This window comes from Oreochromis niloticus, linkage group LG3 (assembly GCF_001858045.2).
Source record: "Oreochromis niloticus isolate F11D_XX linkage group LG3, O_niloticus_UMD_NMBU, whole genome shotgun sequence".
NCBI classification, from domain to species: domain Eukaryota; kingdom Metazoa; phylum Chordata; class Actinopteri; order Cichliformes; family Cichlidae; genus Oreochromis; species Oreochromis niloticus.
In genome coordinates, this window is record NC_031967.2 from 20,496,539 (window position 1) to 20,517,707 (window position 21,169).

General features: G+C 39.4%; 2 protein-coding genes across 3 annotated transcripts in view; both read right to left on the reverse strand.

Moving 5' to 3' along the window:
- The window catches only part of LOC109198185 (low affinity immunoglobulin gamma Fc region receptor II-b), a 997,390-nt gene that overhangs the window by 13,458 nt on the left and 962,763 nt on the right, over positions 1–21,169 (reverse strand). The gene's annotated exons all lie outside the window — the stretch shown is intronic.
- The window catches only part of LOC109198109 (agglutinin-like protein 4), a 48,496-nt gene that overhangs the window by 1,956 nt on the left and 25,371 nt on the right, over positions 1–21,169 (reverse strand). The window contains exons 4-9 of the mRNA XM_025906005.1: positions 14,080–14,343; positions 12,681–12,944; positions 10,313–10,576; positions 9,521–9,786; positions 8,482–8,763; positions 2,448–2,711 (exon numbers count right to left, since the gene is read on the reverse strand). Coding sequence (XP_025761790.1) covers positions 9,653–9,786; positions 10,313–10,576; positions 12,681–12,944; positions 14,080–14,343 — 926 coding nt within the window. The 3' untranslated portion in view covers positions 2,448–2,711; positions 8,482–8,763; positions 9,521–9,652. The remainder of the gene's footprint in view (positions 1–2,447; positions 2,712–8,481; positions 8,764–9,520; positions 9,787–10,312; positions 10,577–12,680; positions 12,945–14,079; positions 14,344–21,169) is intronic.

Consider the following 21,169-nt stretch of genomic DNA (forward strand, 5'->3'; position numbering starts at 1 on the left):
TCGTTGAGCTCGCGGTCTGCTGAGTCCATTATATGGTCAGGTTGTTCTGTCACAGTCTGGCGGAGGCAGACTGTATGTATTGTGAAGAGTGGACCCAAAATGCAGACACGTAGGAACTTGGAAGCTTTGAGTATTAACAAAAAGCGAGCCGTTTAATATGGCTGGTAATAAAGCTACAAACAAAGGGCAGGGCAAACTGAAGTAAAACTAACATTAACCTAAACTGGGAGAACTAAACAAACAACAAGAAAAACCTAGACATGAAACTTGGAAACATGGCGTGGACAACAGACAACCTGACAAGGAATGAACAGAAACTCACAGACTAAATACACACAGAAGGATAATGAGGGAAACGGAAACACATGGGGAAACAGCTGACACACATTCAAAATAAAACAGGAAACATAATGAGACGCAGACATGACAACATGAACTTGACAACATGAGACTCAGACATGAAACACATGAAGGGCAAGGGAGACTTCACAGGGGTTGAAAACACAAAGGGGAACTAATAAGCAAATGAACATAGGAAACCTAATGAGCTTAAACATACTATAAACATCAAAATGAACTAAAACTCAAAACACTGGGTCATAAGACCCAGGATCGTGACAGTAGGTTCCACATATTTATTTTCATCTGACTTTAGACGACAGATTACTGTGGATTTGATTCATTCTGACTACTCAGTTAAAAAGGGCGACATCTACAGTACTACAAGAAGATGACCCGAGAAGGAAACAAACACGTCTGAGTCTTTAAGTTCTGCAAATCCTGACAAGTTAAAAGATTTGTGGAAATTAATTTTTCTACATTTGCCAAAAAAATCTGACATGAATGAGCTCCACATTTATCAGATCATTTCTGTGATAAAATTAAAATCCTTCAGTAGAGTGTGAGTCTTATAACTAATATCATTAATCTGAATTATTAACATACCAGCACAGACCAGCGTCCAATAAAATGAGGCCATATTGTTGTCTGCAGTTCAGAGTTCATTAAGTGAAAAAGATGCAGTGTGTGTTTCTCATGAGACCAGACTCTTTAACTAAAATTCATTTAAAAACAGATAACATGCTAAAAACAACTGAAGTAACTATTCAATATTTTAGTGAACAGCACAAAAAGAAACAGCTACAAAAACAGATACTTTTGATGAAACAGTTGATGTGGATGAAACATCTGCAACTTACATGATACAGTCAGTCTGATATTACTCCAGTATGTTAAAGAATAGTCCCTTCTGCCCCGGCAGCTGTATCCTCCTCTGTCAGACTCAGTAACTGTGATTCTGTATTCATTGGATGTTGGAGGTGTGTTTAACTTGGCTGGTCTCCATTCATACGTCCACTGAGCTCCTTCACCTCCCTGAATCTCACATCTGACAGTGACTGTCTCACCTCTGTATATCTGAGGCCAGGATGGCTGCAGGGTCACAGTGGGCTCAATGGGAACTGTTCACATAAGAATGATCCAGTTAGGAGAGAAACATAAAAACTCTGCTGTTTATAACATAAGAGCAGAGTGACTGCAAAACAGCTGATTCACAGACAAACAGTTTAAACTTTAAAACAAAGTCACAACTTAACAATTTTAAACTGTAACACAACAGTTTTTGTAAAATGTACGAGTATTTACTTTGCACAGTTATCATCTTTTGTTCAGATTTCTAAAATGACAGATTATTTTTCATGAGTTGACAGCAGATTAAGAAGACTGGAAGAAATCATCATGTGAGAAACGTTTTCTAAAAGTTCTGATGAGGTCATCATGTGACACTGGTGCAGTTGCTGATTTGGGACATTGGAGTTTGTCACACTTGTAGTTATTGTATAACAAACAGGTTCTTGTGGCTCTGACTGATTTTCCATGAACTGAACCTTAAACCACTGATCCACTAATGGATCTGTTCTACACTGGAGGTTCTTCTAGCTGTAGTATCATTAAAGACATTATGACACTCATGAACACCTTTACTTTTCATTAATTTAAAAAAGTAGAAATAAATTGATGCCATGAACAATAATTACAGGAAAGAATCTAAGTGGAACCTGTAATGTAGCAGAACAGTCTCTAATAAAATGAGGTTATATTGTAGTCAAACCTGAAACGTCGAGGAATTCATGTAAAAATGCTAAAAACAAAGGAAGTAACTGATCTGCAGTGATAAACTCCACATGTGCAGCCATGAGGTCAAGATGGGACAGACTGGGATTATTACATTTGGACTGAAATCCTTCATCAAACTAACAAAATCTTTTTCAGATGTTTCATTGAGTGATTATTAAATATCTTTATAATGATATTAAAAGATAATTTAAACTACTTTTGATAATAAACAACTAAAGAAATCCACAGTGCTGTTGAAAGACAAAGTGTTTGGTTGAGTTGATGAAAATTATGCAGTATAAATTAAAATGTGTGAAATATGTCCAACTCACCTGTTACTCTCAATGTGGTGATGTCACTCCACTCTGTCCAGGAGGAGCTTCTTGTGGCCCGACAGCTGTATCCTCCACCATCAGACTCAGTAACTCTGATTGTATATACGCTGGATGTTGGATGTATGCTTGACTGACCTCGTCTCCATTCATACGTCCACTGAGCTCTTTCAACTCCTTGAATCTCACATCTGACCGTGACTCTATCACCGCTGTATATCTGAGTCCAGGATGGCTGCAGGGTCACAGTGGGCTTAGGAGGAGCTGTTCAAATAAAAAAAACAAAAAAAAAAAACATCATCAGACTTATAGAAATCTAAAATGATAATTGAAGCTGTCTTGGTTTTATTGCTCGTGTTAGTAGTAATCACATTTTTTCATCCTAGTGTCAATTTGACTGAAAATCAACAATAAAGAGTTTAATAAAAACAAACAGATTAAACCTGGTAATTTACTGATATTTAGAATCTACCAGCAGAGTGACTGGAAACAACCAGCTGTGCACAAATCTAAACTGTGAGACTGAACATCAACACATAAACACAATATCATGTAAACAACTTCAGTCTCTCAGATTTTACATTGTAAAAATACTTTTTATAGTCAAATATTCCACTATTTACTTATTTCTACGTCTTTACATTTACATATTTCTACATTTATGAACATATAATCCAGAGTTGTCAGTGGCTGTTATCCTTTGAATAACCTGAGATCTTAGTTTCTAAGGAAGCTCAGATCCTTTAATGTGTGGAGACAGATGTAGGAGATTTTCTACCAGTCTGTGGTAACAAGTGCGTCTGTTTTGCTGTTGTCTGCTGGGAGCCACACTTCAGAGGCCCCAGAGCTCCTCAGACTGAGTCAATCATGCTGCCATAAAGGACACTTCAATAAATCATTCCTATCATTCTCTATAAAGCTGTATAATAACTCTTCATTCTGTGACAGGTGAACGCAGCAGTCAGGCATAAAATCACAAACATTATTTATTAATGTCATTTGCATTTCTGTCTTACACAATATAATCCTCACTTTTACTGTTTTTAACAAACTTCATTTTTACTTTTTTGTTTTCACTGTAAATGTAAAAATTCCTGCACTGTCTCATAGTGAGCTTTGCGACGAGGGAAAACAACACCCTGGACCAGGTCTACACCAACATCCCAGATGCTTACAAAGCCACCCCCCTGCCTCATTTCGGACTCTCTGATCATCTCTCTCTGTCCCTGATCCCTGCTTATAAACCTCTAATTCAAAGACAAAAATCATCTGTAAAAACAGTACGAGTGTGGACCACAGAAGCCACCATGGCCCTACAAGACTGTTTTGATACACGAATTGGAGTGTATTTGCAGAAGGATCAGACTTGGAGGGCCACACATCTGCTGTACTCTCATACATCAACTTCTGTACTGAGAGTGTAACAACAACAAAGACTGTTAAAGTGTTCCCGAACCAGAAGCCATGGCTCAACAGTGAGGTGAGAGCCCTACTAAGAGCACGTGACAGCGCCTTCAAATCAGGAGACCAACAAGTCTACAAAGAGGCACGTCAGTCTCTGCTTAAAGGCATAAAAGAAGCCAAGCGCAAATACAAACAGTGCATTGAGGAGCACTTTAACACAAACAACTCCAGAAACATGGTGCAGGGGATCAAATCACTCACTGGCTACAAAGACAATCGCACACAAACAAACTCCCCAGACATCACCTTACCTGACACCCTAAACGAGTTCTTCGCCCACTTTGACCAACAAAACAGCGACACCATCACCCATCCTACACAATAGCACAGACAAATCCCAGCCATCCACCCATCACCCATCAATGCTACAGTCTGTAGTACCATCCTGCTTTAAGTCAGCCTCCATCATTCCAGTGCCCTAAAAGAACACAGTGAGCTGCTTGGATGACTATCGTCCAGTTGCTTTAATACCCATAATTGCCAAATGTTTTGAGCAACTCATCATGTCCCACATTAAAGCTGTCGTCCCTGCAAACCTCGATCCATACCAGTTTGCATACAGGGCAAACAGGTCAACGGAGGTCGCCATAATAACAGCTCTTCACACAACCTTCACACATCTGGACATTAGTAACACCTATGTGAGAATGCTGTTTGTGGACTTCAGCTCTGCCTTCAGTACAGTTCAACTCCACAAACTCCACAAAACTAAGCAACTTAAGACTCAGCAGCTCACTGTGCAGCTGGATACTGGACTTCCTGAGCGATAGACCCCAGAACATCAGAATGGGAGCGCACACCTCCTCCACCCTCATTCTGAATGTAGGTGTCCCACTGTATTTATATTTATTATAGTTGCAACAGCAACCCCCCCCACTCAATGTGCAGTATCATTCATGCATGTATGGGTGTATCCATATGTTTGCAGGTGTATGTATAACTTGTACATATCTTTCTTGTTTAAACGTAAATTTGTCTGTGTGTGTAAGTACTTACACTATTGTGTCCTTCACACACATGGAGAGATGCCAAACTGCCCTCAATGTTCTTGTAACAGTGACAATAAAGAGCTGTTCTATTCTAGTGTGAGGCCCCATACCAGGCACCGTTGGGACTTTTATGTTATTAATATTTTATTGTCACACTTTGTTGTTTATTGTAGACTTTACTATTTTCACTTTTTGTCATGCTGCTCTAACACATCAATTTCCTTTGTGGGATCAATAAAGTGTCGACCTATCAAGATTGACCTGTTGAATATGTGTCCTATGTTGTAGACTCACTGTGCTAACAGCTGGATTATTCACTCACATTAGGAACAACATGTAGAAAGAATTTACCAATAAGAACTTAAGCGCTACGTGTTAAGCTTGAAATTCTTTTCTTTTGATAGTTTGCAGTGGACAGACTGATCCTCACCAGGTGTGAAATAGTTTTAACATAATGGGAATCAGAGACTGAAGGAGGGTTTCACATGTTTGAGGAAAAATGTTCATGTTTTGTGTTTTATAAGAGTTTGTGTTTCTTATGCTCTGCTATATGTTTACTACAGTATAAGATAATCTAGGCTTCTGTTTTTTGATTTCACAAAATCAATCTAAATGTTGTTTGTTGGAGCTGCAGAGCTACAACACAAGAAAGGTTAATCAGGTTATGAATTTGAATCAAATATAAATTGTCTGAAGTTATTTTCTTACAACAAATTTGACCTTTTGAATGTCTGCGTGCCGGCATGTGACGGCCGTACTGAATATCATTTTGAGTTTCTCCACTGACATTTCAGCAAAATGGATCAGCCTCATCATTTTTTCACTGATTTTCGAGGTATCTTTGAATTCAGCCTGCTGTAAGTTGATCATTTTCATTTCCATCAAACAAAGTGATGTCCTTTTGTTCCTAACATAAGCTTAACTGTGATCTTAAGTGTTTGTATAAACCTTTAGCAACATGTTTGTAAATAATTTTGTCTCAAAAGATTCATAATGATCAGAAAGGTTTTCATCATGCAAGATGTCAGATTCAGCAATTTTGTTTTTAGATGCCAAAAAGCATTTCTGGGGCAACACTGTAACATGACAGTTAACACCAGTGTTGGGTAAGTTACTTTAAATTAGTAACTTAGTTACATTACTAGTTACTTCTCTAAAAAAGTAACTCAGTTACTTCAAGTTACTCGTTACTTTCAAAGTAACTAGTTACTAGGGAAAGTAACTTTGGTTTTACTCAGAATTCTCTTGTTAATGTGTTGCTTCCGTAACTGGATACCCAGCCACACTGCCAGTCTTCTAGCTTGCTTACTTGCCACAAGTGCACTGTGCCACCTACCAACAGAAAGGAAAAAATAATGTGCACATTTCCATGAGAGAAATCCCACGCCTGGACCGTCGTTGACCGCCGCCATGATTCTAGCCTGCTTTTTACATCCAACACAAAAACTGCAGTCGTGGTGCTTTTGATTGTACTCAGAACTTGGAAATTCTGCCTTCTGAATAGGAAGATGTAGGTAACACCAGACTGCAGATGAGCTGCATACAGAGCTGGACTGGGACAAAAAATCGTCCCGGGCATTTTGACTAGAGACCGGCCCACCATTATAGGAAAAATCATAAAGCCTTTGAATGAAAATAAACACTGTTGTGACAGTGATGTACACTGTTCTGATGGTATATATGTATCAATCTATCAATTGTTTGTTGTAAGACTCAGATAATTATTTTTTTTAAAAGCGAGACATTTTAAATGAGAATAATAAAGAAAAGTATTTCCTTGTCCCCCCCCCTTTCCCTGTTAATGCCCTACCTGGCCCCCTGGCAACACTTTGCTAGACCCGCCCCTGCACAGTTACCAGCTGTCAGCTACGTAAAAAGGATCCTGGTGTTATTTGTCTCTCAGAAACAGTTCGTAACTTCCCTTCAATTCATTCATGTCACCTAAAAGGTAAACCTGTTTCTCCATCAGCTGTTCAGCTCTGATGATTCAGTAAGGACATCTCCTGGTTTCATCTTCATGTTTCCCTCTCACCAGATAACCAAACCGATATCATGACCAGCAGCTTTACAGCTGTGGCTCCAGCAAACATCAGCTGATACTAGAAATTAATATTAAATAAATTCTAACAACAGCTGATCAAGCTTAAACTTGCTGCTGTTGTTTAACGCGACATCCGCTGGTTTCCTCTTTCTGGCGCAAAGTGGGTGATAAACAAACAAGAGAGAAAAGCCGATCAGCTGATCATTGATCAGTTTCGTGATTGAAGTAGAAACAGGAGAGGAGAGAATGAGAGAAGAAGAGGCAGCTGTGCAGCTTCAGCTTTGTGTCTTTTCATTGTAGCTGAAGTCCGGGACAAACTGTGTTTCTTTTCACCTCAGTACGAAACGCGTAATATTTTCTCTGAATACGAGACGATTCTGTTTTTTACAGGACGGTTGGCAACTCTAATAATTAACCATATGAACAAAATAAAGTTCAACATCAGTAACATAGCACCCACACAGCTGTATAGAAACTCCGTCATGCTAGCTAGCACGCAGTACGAAAATGTCAGCATACCGAAAATAAACTCCACCTAAACTTGGTTTATATCTGACTCCGATAGACTGCAGGTCATAACTTCTTACCTGAAGTTCAGTTCACCTGACACTCGGACCGGCGGCCGCTTCGGGTCTCTCCTCTTGCCTCCCTTTTCCTTCATCCACCTGCTGGCCTCCACCACTTGCTAATGTTATTGAATCTGTGGAAGCTCCGCGATATCCACCACACGAAGTAACGAGTAACGAGCCTATCTAAATCCCAGTAACGAGTAACGCGTTCCTGGTTTTGGCATAATAACTAGTTACCGTGCTCGTTACCACAATAATAACGTAGTTACTGTAACGCGTTACTTAATAACGCGTTAGTCCCAACACTGGTTAACACTGTTGCATTACAGCAAGAAGGTCCTGGGTTTAAATCCATCAGGCCTTTCTGTGTGCATGTTCCCCCCGTGTGTGTCTGTGTGCGTCTAAAGGTTCCTCCTGCAGTCCAACAACATGCACATATTTTAACTGGGGATCCTAAACTGTACATAGGTGTGAATAGTTGTAATAAATGTTTACAGCTCCGAAGTTTCATTAATTTAAAACAGAAATACAAAATCTTGTAAAACTGCAAACTGCTGCTATGAGTAAACACACCAGCAGTTAGAGAAAGGCTAACGTAGCAGAGCAGTCGCTCCTAAAATGAGGCCAAATTGTAGTCAAATGGAAACTTTGAGGAATTAAAAAAGAAAAATGCTAAAACAAAAGAACTGCATGATGACACTGAGCTGCAGTGATGAAAACTCCACATGTGCAACAACTGAGGTGAAGAAACTGGGATCATAACATTTGTATTTCATTTTTCATCAAACTTATTGAATATGTTTTTCATGTGTTTCACTGAGTGATTACTGTGTATTTTATGTAAAACTACTTTTGATACTAAAATCAAAACAGAACCTTCAGTTTTATTGAAAGACAAAGTATTTTGTTGTGTTTTTGGATGAAACATTGTGCAATATAAATTAAAAAAGGGTGAAATATGTCCAACTTACATAATACATTTAATGTGGTGATATCACTCCACTCTGTCCAGGAAGAACCTCGTCTGCCCCGACAGCTGTATCCTCCACTGTCAGACTCAGTAGCTCTGCTGATTGTGTATTCACTGGATGTTGGACGTATGTTTACTTGGCCTCGTCTCCATTCATACGTCCACTGAGCTCCTTCACCTCCCTGAATCTCACATCTGACAGTGACTGTCTCACCGCTGTATATCTCACCGCTGTATATCTGAGTCCAGGATGGCTGCAGGGTCACAGTGGGCTTAGGAGGAGCTGTTCAAACCAAAATATATAATTAGCAGACGGATAATTTGACTGAAAAATCAATAATCAAAAAGTTCTTTTTTCAAATAAATACGTTAAATCAGGTAATTTACTGATCTTTATATTCAACACTTTACTTATTTCTGCATTTATATTTACATATTTATGAACATATAATCTATGAGTCAAAAGTTAGCTGTTGTTTGCTAACAATGCTGTTAAACCTCCAGTGATGGATTCAAAGTTGGAGACTGCTCTGCTCTCATAAAGTTATTATTAGTTCATAAATGGTGAAAAAGAAAGTCTACATGTGGCACCAAAGTCAAAACTAGATTTGCAAAGAAAAACTTTTGTAAAAACATTTATCTGAGTTCAGTTTTTACAGAATCTTTTTTTACTGAATCTTCATTCAGAGTAAAATTAAATTTTTATTTTGCCCAAAACTCATGATGTTTAATTTGGAAAATGTTACGAAAAAAAAACAACAACAAACAAAAAACTGCTGCTATGAGTAAACATACCAGCAGTTTGAGGAAGGCTCATGTAGCAGAGCAGTCTCTCCTAAACTGAGGTGAAGAAACTGGGATCATTACAGTTTATATTTCATTTTCATCAGATTTACTGAATATATTTTCTTGTGAGTGATTACTGTTTATAACTACATTAAAAATAGTTTAGACTACGTGTGTTGTTATTTTGTTGTACTTTTGTATGAAATGTGTAAAATAAATTAACATTAAAATGTCCTGTCATGTGATCGACTTACATGATACAGTCAATGTGATGCTTTTACTCCACTGTGTGTAGAAACTTCCCCTTCTTCCTATGCAGCTGTATCCTCCACCATCAGACTTAGTAGCACCGCTGATTCTGTATTCTCTGGATGTTTGAGGTGTGTTTAACTTGGCTGGTCTCCATTCATACGTCCACTGAGCTCCTTCCCTCCCTGAATCTCACATCTGACAGTGACTGTCTCACCGCTGTATATCTGAGTCCAGGATGGCTGCAGGGTCACAGTGGGCTTAGGAGGAGCTGTTCAAATAAAAATTGGATTCTATGTATTTAGAATCATATAAGGAGAACAGGATCACACTGACTCTTTTGTGCTGAACACAACAGTAGTTTTGCCAAAATCTGTTTGTAATTTTATAGTCCAAGTCCAAAGTTTTCTGAACCAGTCAATTTATACAAATAAATATGTAAATATAAGCAGTTAGGAAAAGGCTAACGTAGCAGAGCAGTCTCTCCTAAAATGAGGTCAAATTGTAGTCAAATGGATAATTTGAGGAATTAGAAAAAAGAAAAATGCTAAAACAAAAGATCTGCATCATGACACTGAGCTGCAGTGATGAAAACTCCACATGTGCAACAACTGAGGTGAAGAAACTGGGATCATTACATTTGTATTTCATTTTTCATCAAATTTACTGAATATATAATTTTGTGAATGATTACTGTTACATTAAAAATTAATTTACACTACTTTTATTGTTATTTTGTATAAAATGTGTGAAATAAATTAACATTAAAATATTGTCCTGTCATGTGATCAACTTACATGATACAGTCAATGTGATGCTGTCACTCCACTGTGTGTAGAAATTTCCCCTTCTTCCTATGCAGGTGTATCCTCCACTGTCAGACTCAGTAGCTGTGATTTTGTATTCATTGGATTTTTCACGTATGTTTGAGTGGCCTCGTCTCCATTCATACGTCCACTGAGCTCCTTCACCTCCCTGAATCTCACATCTCATAGTGACTGTCTCACCTCTGTATATCTGAGTCCAGGATGGCTGCAGGGTCACAGTGGGCTTAGGAGGAGCTGTTAAAAATATATCATGAGCAGGCAAATAGAAATACAAATTTAACGCTGTCCTGCCTTTTTTGCTCTTGTTAATGGTAATAATATTTTTGCATCCCGTTAGAAATATCACTTGCAATAAAAAGTTCTGACATATTAATTATTACTTAAAGAGATAAATACATGAGTGCATTTCTGATGTCATATGAGTCTGTGTCAAAGGGAAATTGTACTCTAGTGGTCAATATAAGCTTTTACTGATATAAGTTTGCATATGATAGAATACTGCATGATGACCTTTTTATGATTTAGACTGTTGTTCACTACAAGACTGGTTTTATAAATTCTTTCTCACAGCGATAACAGCTGAACAAGCTGTTATTATTTCACTCCTACCAGGAAGAGGTGAGCTGGACACTCTTATCTGCGCTCCCTAACAAGAAGAGGGGCCGCGTCCTTCTGAATCTCACAACACACACACATACACCTGAACCACTCTTATCTTCACTTCCTACACACTAACATTCCTCTGTGTATGAATAGACATATTCACTGTTGTATTATTTTTAAATATAAATAAAGACAAGTGCAAGAACAGAGCGCACATCACAGGGCCCGCACTCTGGTGTGAGCGTTCTGTGGTCGTCCTTGCAAGTAAAGGCTGCAGCGTCTGTGTGTTTCTACCTTTAGATTCTTAGCTGAAGAAGTGTCTTTAGAATAAATATCTTGACAGTCTGAAATGTAGGTTTCTTCAAATTCTATTTTTTTTTTCGTTATTGCCTTGAAATTTTCCAGCAGAGAAGCAGCTGATGGCAGCATGTGTTCAGCATGTGTTCAGCACGTGTTCAGCCGAAGAGATTCAGTGACAACATTTAAAGTTTTGTCCGAGTTTAGCTGGAGGACATTAGCTCACATTCAGTTTGAGCCTCAAAGTCATCAGTCATTAAGAGAACTCAACATGCCAGGGTCACGTGGTCTACGTACAGCATATCTTTGTGCATCAGCATATGCAAAATAAGAAGATGCACCATGTGTCTCCATTACATGTCTAATATTAAGCACATATAAGGAGAACAAGATCAGACTGACTCTATTGTGCTGAACACAACAGTAGTTTTGCCAAAATCTGTTTGTAATTTTATAGTCCAAGTCCAAACTTTTCTGAACCAGTCAATTCATACAAACGTTTAAATGATAATCGGGAATGTAAACATGTGACAGGAAACTGTTTACAACATCAAGCACGTGGGCTCAACAAAAATCACAAGTTTACTAAACACTTCATCAGCAGCAGATCAAGGTAACTCTCACTAATTTTCCATAAACAGCTGATCCCGATATGGAGCTGTTCTACATTAGAGGTTCTTCTTGTATCATTGAAGGTGAGACTCGTGAACACCTGTGGTGGGTGTGGTTTGGAGCTCAGTTGCAGGGCAGGGGTGGAGCAGCAGGTTGAGGGGACAGCATCAGGGGTGGGTGGCAGAAACAGCTGATCCCAGCCGCACTAATGACCTTTTCCCTTATTTTAGTAGCTGCTGGGGTCTGAAGGAGGGGAGTCGGACTGAGACTGAGAGTCAGAGTGGAACAGAACGGAGCAAATGGCTCCAGCGTGTGTGTGTGTTTGTGTGTGTGTGTGTGTGTGTGTGTGTGTGTGTGTGTGTGTGTGTGTGTGTAAATAGAAATAAAAAGTGAGAACAGAATCCAAAAGCTCTCTACTTGTGTGTGTTTGGGTTGTGGTGCCAGGGAGAAGTGGCAGAGTGCTACAACTACTATGTTTTCATCAATTTCAAAATGTCATCTTGAACATGAAATAGTGAAATGAATCCAAAGAAAGCTGTAATGAGAAAGGCTTAAACAGCAGACCAGCCTCTGATTCACTTCTACTACATTTTGGTCAAACCTGAAAGCTCGAGGAATAAATGTAAAAATGCTAAGAAAAAAAAGACCTGATGGAACTGCAGCAATAGATCCACATGTGGAAATCGTTTTGCCTTCCAGATACATTTGGATATTAATCTAAGAAAATAGTATTATTGAAAGTATTGATATTAAAAATATCTTGTTGTGTCATTGGATGAAACATCATGCAATGTAAATTAAAAAGAGTGAAACATGTCCACCTTACATGATACAGTCAGTGTGATGATGTCACTCCACTCTGTGAAGAACCTGTCTGTTCTGCCCCGGCAGCTGTATCCTCCACTGTCAAACTCAGTAACTGTGATTCTGTATTCACTGGATGTTGGAGGTGTGTTTAACCTGGCTGGTCTCCATTCATACGTCCACTGAGCTCCTTCACCTCCCTGAATCTCACATCTGACAGTGACTGTCTCACCACTGTAGATCTGAGTCCTGGATGGCTGCAGGGTCACAGTTGGCTCAGGAGGAGCTGTTTAAATTAAAAATGTATGATTAGGAGATTGACTTGTGAGTTTGACTTGAAAATCAGTAGCAGAATTATACAAATAGCAAATCATCATTTAAGCTGTCCTGTTTTTTTTGTTTTTTTTGTTTTTTTTTTATGTTGTTGTTGTTTTTTTGCTCTTGTTAATGGTAGTCATAATTTTGCATCCTGGTGACAATTTCACTTGAAAATCAACTTTCAGGAGGTTTGTTTAAAAACACACACACAGGTAATTTGATGATATTTAGAATCTACCAGAGTGAATGAAAAGAAACATACAAATAATCCTAAAATGAGGGAAACTGAGTTTTCTGTTCCACAAAGAGAGTTAACTTAGGTGTTCTCTCTTTGTGTAGACAGCTCTCTGTGTTTTGGTCTTAACATTGTGTTTATAAATCTGTGGAATTATCAAAACATTGGTTCCATATAGAAAAGTTGTTTCTGTGGCTGGTTGTGATTTCATGTCAGGTCTCAGCCCATTACAGAGGACAAAACAGTAATATAGTTGAGTTCTGTACGGTCTGCAGTCATTCAGCTGATTTTTTCCAAAGCAAGTAAAGAGACAGTTTCAGTGATCTGTGTGTGGAGAAATAAAACCATGTAAACGAGTGTCTGTGTCTTTAAATGATCACGTGTCTTTATCTTATCACGAAATAAATTATTTTGTGATAAGATAAACAAATGGCTTCATTTGTTTTCTATTTTCTATTTTTTTTTTTTATTCTATTTTGTTGCTATTGTCTTGAAACCTTCCAGCAGAGCAGCAGCTGATGGCAGCATGTGTTCAGCCAAAGAGATTTAGGGACAACTTTTAAAGTTTTGTGTGAGTTTAGCTGCAGGACGTTAGCTCTCATTCAACTTTGAAATAGTGGTGAAAACTGTGTGTTTGCAGCCACATACATGAAGAAACTGGGACAATTACATTTGCATTTATGTTTTTCATGTAAGAAACTTTTTTTTTCTTGTTTTACCCTGAGTGATTACTTAATATTAATATAATAACATTAAAAGTTGTTGTGCATGACTTTAGATATCAAACTAAAAAACGAAACGCACAGTACTGTCGAAATTATTTTGCAATCTTTTTGGACTTAAAATGAGAGAAATGTGTCCAACTTACCGATTACTGTCAATGTGATGGTATCACTCCACTCTGTCCAGGAGGAGCTTCTTCTGCCCCGGCAGCTGTATCCTCCACTGTCAGACTCAGTAACTGTAATTTTGTATTCATTGGATGTTGGAGGTGTGTTTGACTTGGCTGCTCTCCATTCATACGTCCACTGAGCTCCTTCACCTCCCTGAATCACACATCTGACAGTGACTGTCTCACCGCTGTATATCTGAGGCCAGAATGGCTGCACAGTCACAGTGGGCTTAATGGGAACTGTTCACATAACAATGATCCAGTTAGGAAAAGAGAAACATAAAAATTCACGACATTAGAGTCACAACAAAACAGCCAGCAGTTGTAGTACAAACAACTTCAGTTTTTAAATTAGTGTCCAATCATTAAAATCATTAAAACATAATGATTAGTGCATAAAACATTCACTGGATAGATTTATGCACAGATTTATGCTAATACAGAGTCAGTACATGAAGCTTGTCTTGATACAAGGCCTTGGGAAATAGAGACGCTTATAGTGTCACAGCAGCCTCTGGTAGAAACAAAATAAAATAATAAAATAATATAACATGAACAGAATTATAGAAATCTAAAATCATTATAAATATCTGTCCTGGTTTTATTGCTATTGTTAATGGTAATCATAATTTTGTATTCTAGTGACAATTTGACTTGAAAATCAACAATAACAAGTTCTTTTTTTCATTAAGGACGCACTGAGCCTAATAATTATTAATTTGACATATTTAGTTTTCTAGTACTGGGTTGAACAGTGATTCCCTCCATAATTTGGAGAAAGACATTTTTAACATGGAAAAAATATTTAAACTCAGCAGTTTCCTGAATGACGACTGAATCGCTTTTAGTTGTGACTAAACTTGTGTTTCTTCTCCTTCCTCTGCAGGTGTAGATGCCTCCATCAGAGTCAGAGATTGTGCTCTTAGAGCTAAAAGAGATGATCTCATTTTCAGATGAGGTTTTTCTGAACTCATATTCTATGTCAGCAGAATCCTTCACATCACAGCTCAGTGTCACACTGCCCCCTGCTGGTGTGTTTGTGCTGTCTGCTGTCAGAGTGGCCTTGATTTTAAGTTCTGTAACTTAGAAAAATATGAGGCTATTATTGTGGCCCTTTTAGTGGAAGAAGGAGAAACCCACCACATCTGCCACACAGATGTTTCAGCTGCAGATGTTTTTACATATTTGCAAACCTGATTACACACACATGGATAATAATATGCACACAGTGGTTAAAATATATAACCATGATTTTGCTACAGTAAACTCTCCAAACTAAGCTACTATCATAGAAACACCAAATTAGATTAAAAAAAAGAAGTATTTTGTGTCCATAGACTTTGTGTCCAAGTCCACAGACTTGTAAATATGTGTCTCTTTAACAATGAGTGGAGTGCAGAGGTTTCAACTCAAATGCAGGAGGCAAACTAACTTAATTAAAACTGAACTTTACTACCTAAATAGTCTAAAAATGGCTCAGGTGTGGGCAATTAGGTATTCCTGGCGAGGTCAGGGTCACTCGAGGCTAGACGGCTGAGCAGTCGAGGAGCGTGCTGATTTTGAACTTTGGATAAGGCTTGGTTTTGACTCTGATTTGCTGATTGGATTACGGATTTTGGCGGTTGGCATAAACTGGTGTGTGACTGGACTGGAATGGCAACTCAGGTAGATGACGATGATGACATGGATTTAGGAGATTGGACACCGGTTAGTGGGAAAGGGGCGAGGAGAGGGAGAAGAGGTAGGGAGGATGAAAGTGTCGTAGGAACTCAGGGCAGCAAACGAAGTTTGGAGGGGAATAGTTCGGATGATGGGAGTGTTATCCGGAAAAGGATTGTTAGAGAGGAGTTTAAAATAATATTGAAATTTCGACCGGAGGATGAAGGGGTGCAACTTAGCCCGATAGTTTTGTCTAGAGAGCTGAGAAAGAAGTTTGGAGAGGTAACGTTAGCCAAAGTACTTAGAGATGGGAATTTGTTGATAATCGTTAAGACGGAAGAACAGAAAAATAAAGTGTTACATACTGAGAGCATCTGCAGAAAGACAGTGAGAGAGAGGAAGGTGTTGGGGGAGTCTAAAGTGGTGCGAGGGGTAATCACGGGCATTCCAACAGAGGAAGATTTAGAAAAAATTAGACGTAGTTTTTCTGGCAGTGTCGTCAGTGGGATCAAAAGACTGATGAGAATGGTTGATGGGGAAAGAGTTGACAGTGTGACTGTAATGCTGGAGTTCCAAGAACCGGTACTTCCTGGAAGAGTTAAAATAGGGTGCATGAGTTTTCCTGTATGGCCGTACGTTCCCCCTCCCCACAGGTGTTACAAATGCCAGAGGTATGGACACGTTGCAGCGGTGTGCAAGGGGAAACAGAGGTGCCCAAAGTGTGGGGTGAACACAGGTATGATGAATGTGTCAGTGTACAGGATAAATGCTGTAACTGTGATGGGCAGCACAGGGTGACATACGGGGGATGTGCAGTTAGGAGGGCAGCTGTGGAAATAGAGCAAGTTAAAGCAGTACAAAACATAAGTTATGCAGAAGTGGTCAAGAAAGTGAAAAAGGCAACAGATGGGAAAGGACCGGTTCAACAACTTTCAAAGGTTGATGACAACAGCTTGATGAAACCCCTCCAGCAATCACAGTGGAGAGGATGATTTTGTTCATTGTGTATGCAATAAATTGTACGGACCAAGTTAAACACAAAACAGAGAAGATTAAAATAATTGTTCGAGGGGCTGAGAAATTTATTGGTGTAACAGCTATTTCCTGGGAGCGAGTTCATAAGAGACTGGGGGGAGAGGAAAAGGCAGGAGGACCAGGAGAGAGGACAGTGTGATAGTTATACAGTGGAATGCTAGAAGTCTAATAAGAAATGGTCAAGAATTTAAGGGATTTATTGAGAATCTTAGAAAGAAACCACATGTTATCTGTATTCAGGAAGCTTGGCTCAGTCCAAATTTGGATTTTGTTATTAAAGGGTATGAGGGTATTCGGAGGGATAGACGGGAGGGTAGAGGTGGAGGGTGTGTTATATTTGTCAAACAAGGAGTTCAGTATAGCGTGATGGGAGAAGGTTCACAGCTGGAGTATATTGTAGTTGAAACATGGACAAAAACTGGAAGCATAAAGGTAGTAAATTTTTATAACCCATGTAAAAGACTGTCACTGGAAGTAATGGAAGAACTTGGGGGGCACTTAGGGGGGGAAGTAATTTGGTGTGGGGATTTCAATGCTCATAGCACATTATGGGGAGGGTTCAATGATCATAATGGAGCAGTAATTGAAGAATTAATGGAAGTTAAAAACTTGGTTTGCCTAAATGATGGAAGCAGTACAAGGGTCAACAGTAGGGATGGGACAGAATCATCACTTGATCTTACATTGGTGTCAGATTCTTTGGCGATTATTTGTTCATGGCAGGTAATTAAAGAGACAATGGTGGGGAGTGACCATTATCCGGTACAGACTGAGACAGCAATGAATGTGGGGAGGTATGATACAGGAGGTGTGCCCAAATGGTGTTTTGGATCTGCAGATTGGGAGACGTTTGAACGAGTTAGTGATATGGAGATGCAGCAAATTGATATGACTGTTAATGTTGATGATCTAAATTCAGCTGTGTGTGGTGCACTTCTGGTAACGGCGAACCAGACTATAAAGCTGACGAGAGGCAAGAACAGGAAGATTGTACCCTGGTGGACGACGGTTAGACTTTTTGGTGAAGAAAGTACAGGGGGCAATTGCAGAAATACAACAGTGGTCATATAAATGGGGGTTTAAATTCTCAGTTGATAAGACTAAGTTGATGGTTTTTACAAGAAAAGGGGGTGGGGTTGACGTCAGGGTCAGATTATATGGACAGAATTGGAAAGGGTTAAACAACTTAAATTTTGGGGGTTGTGGTTTGATGAAAGGGTGACATGGACTATACATATTCAGAAAATAATAGACAGATGCAAGAAAGTGTTGAATGTAATGAGGTGCTTAGTGGGAATTGACTGGGGGGCTGATAGGAAATCTTTAAAAGCTATATATACTGGGTTGATTAGGTCAGTATTGGATTATGGGTGTGTAGTATATAATTCTGCTGCCAGAACAAGTCTTCGTAAGTTGGATAGTATCCAATATCAAGCTTTAAGACTTTGCTCAGGTGCATTCAAAACAACATCTGCAGCAGCATTACAGGTTGAAATGGGGGAAATGCCATTGCAAATAAGAAGAGAGCAACTGACATTGAATTACTGGGCAAGTTTACAAGGACATGGTCAAGATCATCCAACGAAAACTGTTTTCCAACCATACTGGGAAAAAGAGAAAATGCAATTGAAGAGCTTTGGGTGGACAGTGGGACAGAAAGCAGCTGAACTTAATCTGGACAAGATAAACATAAGTCAAACAGTACCGTTGCCTGCAATACCACCATGGATGCTCCCTGACGCAGTAGTAGATTTCACATTGTTAAACAAAAAGACCAAAAGAGGGGTGTTATCTTAAATTTGCATACAGTACAGGAATATATTAATCAGTATTATAGTTATGTCAAAATCTACACAGATGCATCAAAGAATACAGCCAACCAGAGTGGGATAGCCTTTATAGTTCCTCAATTTAATATCAAGGTAGGGAAAAGGATCAGTGACGATTTGTCAGTGTACACAGGGGAAATGGTTTCCATATTGTTAGCAGTCCAGTGGATTGAAGAAACAAAACCACTAAGATCTGTGGTGTGCTCAGACTCGAGCTCATCACTGGCCAGCTTGCAAGACAGCCACTCAGACTGCAGACCTGACATTCTGCTAGAGATCCAGCAAACATTGTTCAGACTTGTTATGATGGTGCTTATGGTCACATTCTTATGGGTACCGGCGCATCATGGTGTTAAAGGGAATGAAATGGCAGATAGGACAGCAAAAGTCACAACAAGGAGACCACTGATAGATGTGGTTATTAGTCTGAGTAGGATGGAGCTCAAGAGCAGAATACGACACAAAATGAAGGAAAGTTGGCAAAAGCAATGGGAGGAAGAGAGGAAAGGGTGATGGTTTTATAAAATCCAAAGGAAAGTGGGGGAAATGAGAAGTACAGGCCAAAACAGGAGAGAGGAGACGGTTATATCTCGGCTGAGATTTGGACACACTGGCTTAAATAGCACATTATTTTTAATAGATAAACACTGTACAGGGGAGTGTGACTGCAGTAGGGAACAGGAAACAATAGAACATGTTTTATTGCATTGTCAGAAGTATGATGTGGAGAGGAGACAGCTGATCAAAAAGCTGGACGATATGAAAGTGAAGTTGGACTTGTTTGATTTATTTCGCGTGAGCTCTATGAGTGAAAGTTATCAAGCTGTATTTTGGTTTTTAAGAGAGACCCATTTGTTTGGAAGAATTTGAATATTTTCTTTTCTTTTAATTAATTAATTTATTTGTTTAATTATTATTATTATTATTATTATTATTATTATTTGTCATTTTGGTCCACACTCCACACCAGTTGGTGGCGGTAATGCACCATTTTGCTGTTTGCCAACCACCAATAAACCCTATACAGAAGAAAAAGAAGATTTAGGTATTCCTCAGCAAACCTGAAGCTGCAAGTGCTTGGTCCAAGTTGGGCAGGTTGGTGTTAATTTCTTTCCACGAAAGCTTGATGCGGGTCCCCCTAAACTTCTGTTAGAACAGTAGGTTACACAACAATGTACCACTGGAGCTCTGGCTGTTGGCAGAGGTTTACAGTTATTTGCACCCTTGTAGATGGGAAACATTGCTCCCGTGAGAACGGTATAGTGGACTTGATCGCCACTGACCCACATTTATTAGGGTGTGACATGAACTTGTGGACAGGTAACAAAACCAATTCAGTTGAGGAATATTCCTGTGTTTTACTGTCCAGCGTAAGTGATCTCCTGCCTTTTATTCACAGAGTACCGAGCCGCTGCTTTGCCACTCTTGGTGGATTTCTGGCTGCGGGCAAAGGAACCGACACATCAGTGTGTTTTTAATTTGTTTTAAACTGGTGTAAGTCGACAGACTGACTGCTGCGGCTGTCAATTGTTTTGTTTTTTGTTTTCATTTTTTCTGTATCAGTAGGCACCACAGATATTGATTCTTTTAGTATTTTAACCCTTTCACATGTGTGTGTGTGTGTGTGTGTGTGTGTGTGTATATATATATATATGTGTGTGTATATATATATATATATGTGTGTGTGTGTATATATATATATATATGTGTGTATATATATATATATATATATATATATATATATGTGTGTGTGTGTATATATATATATATATGTGTGTATATATATATATATAAAAAAAACACCCAGCACGCCCCTACGGGCGGTTTATCCTTCAAGCTCGGGTCCTCTACCAGAGGCCTGGGAGCTTGAGGGTCCTGCGCAGTATCTTGGCTGTTCCCAGGACTGCGCTCTTCTGGACAGAGATCTCCGATGTTGTTCCCGGGATCTGCTGGAGCCACTCGCCTAGCTTGGGAGTCACCGCACCTAGTGCTCCGATTACCACGGGGACCACCGTTACCTTCACCCTCCACATCCTCTCGAGCTCTTCTCTGAGCCCTTGGTATTTCTCCAGCTTCTCGTGTTCCTTCTTCCTGATATTGCTGTCATTCGGAACCGCTACATCGATCACTACAGCCGTCTTCTTCTGTTTGTCTACCACCACTATGTCCGGTTGGTTAGCCACCACCATTTTGTCCGTCTGCATCTGGAAGTCCCACAGGATCTTAGCTCGGTCATTCTCCATCACCCTTGGGGGCATCTCCCATTTTGACCTTGGGACTTCCAGGTTATACTCGGCACAGATGTTCCTGTACACTATGCCGGCCACTTGGTTATGGCGTTCCATGTATGCCTTGCCTGCTAGCATCTTGCACCCTGCTGTTATGTGCTGGATTGTCTCTGGGGCATCTTTACACAGCCTGCACCTGGGGTCTTGCCTGGTGTGATAGACCCCAGCCTCTATGGATCTTGTACTCAGAGCTTGTTCTTGTGCTGCCATGATTAGTGCCTCTGTGCTGTCTTTCAGTCCAGCTTTGTCCAGCCA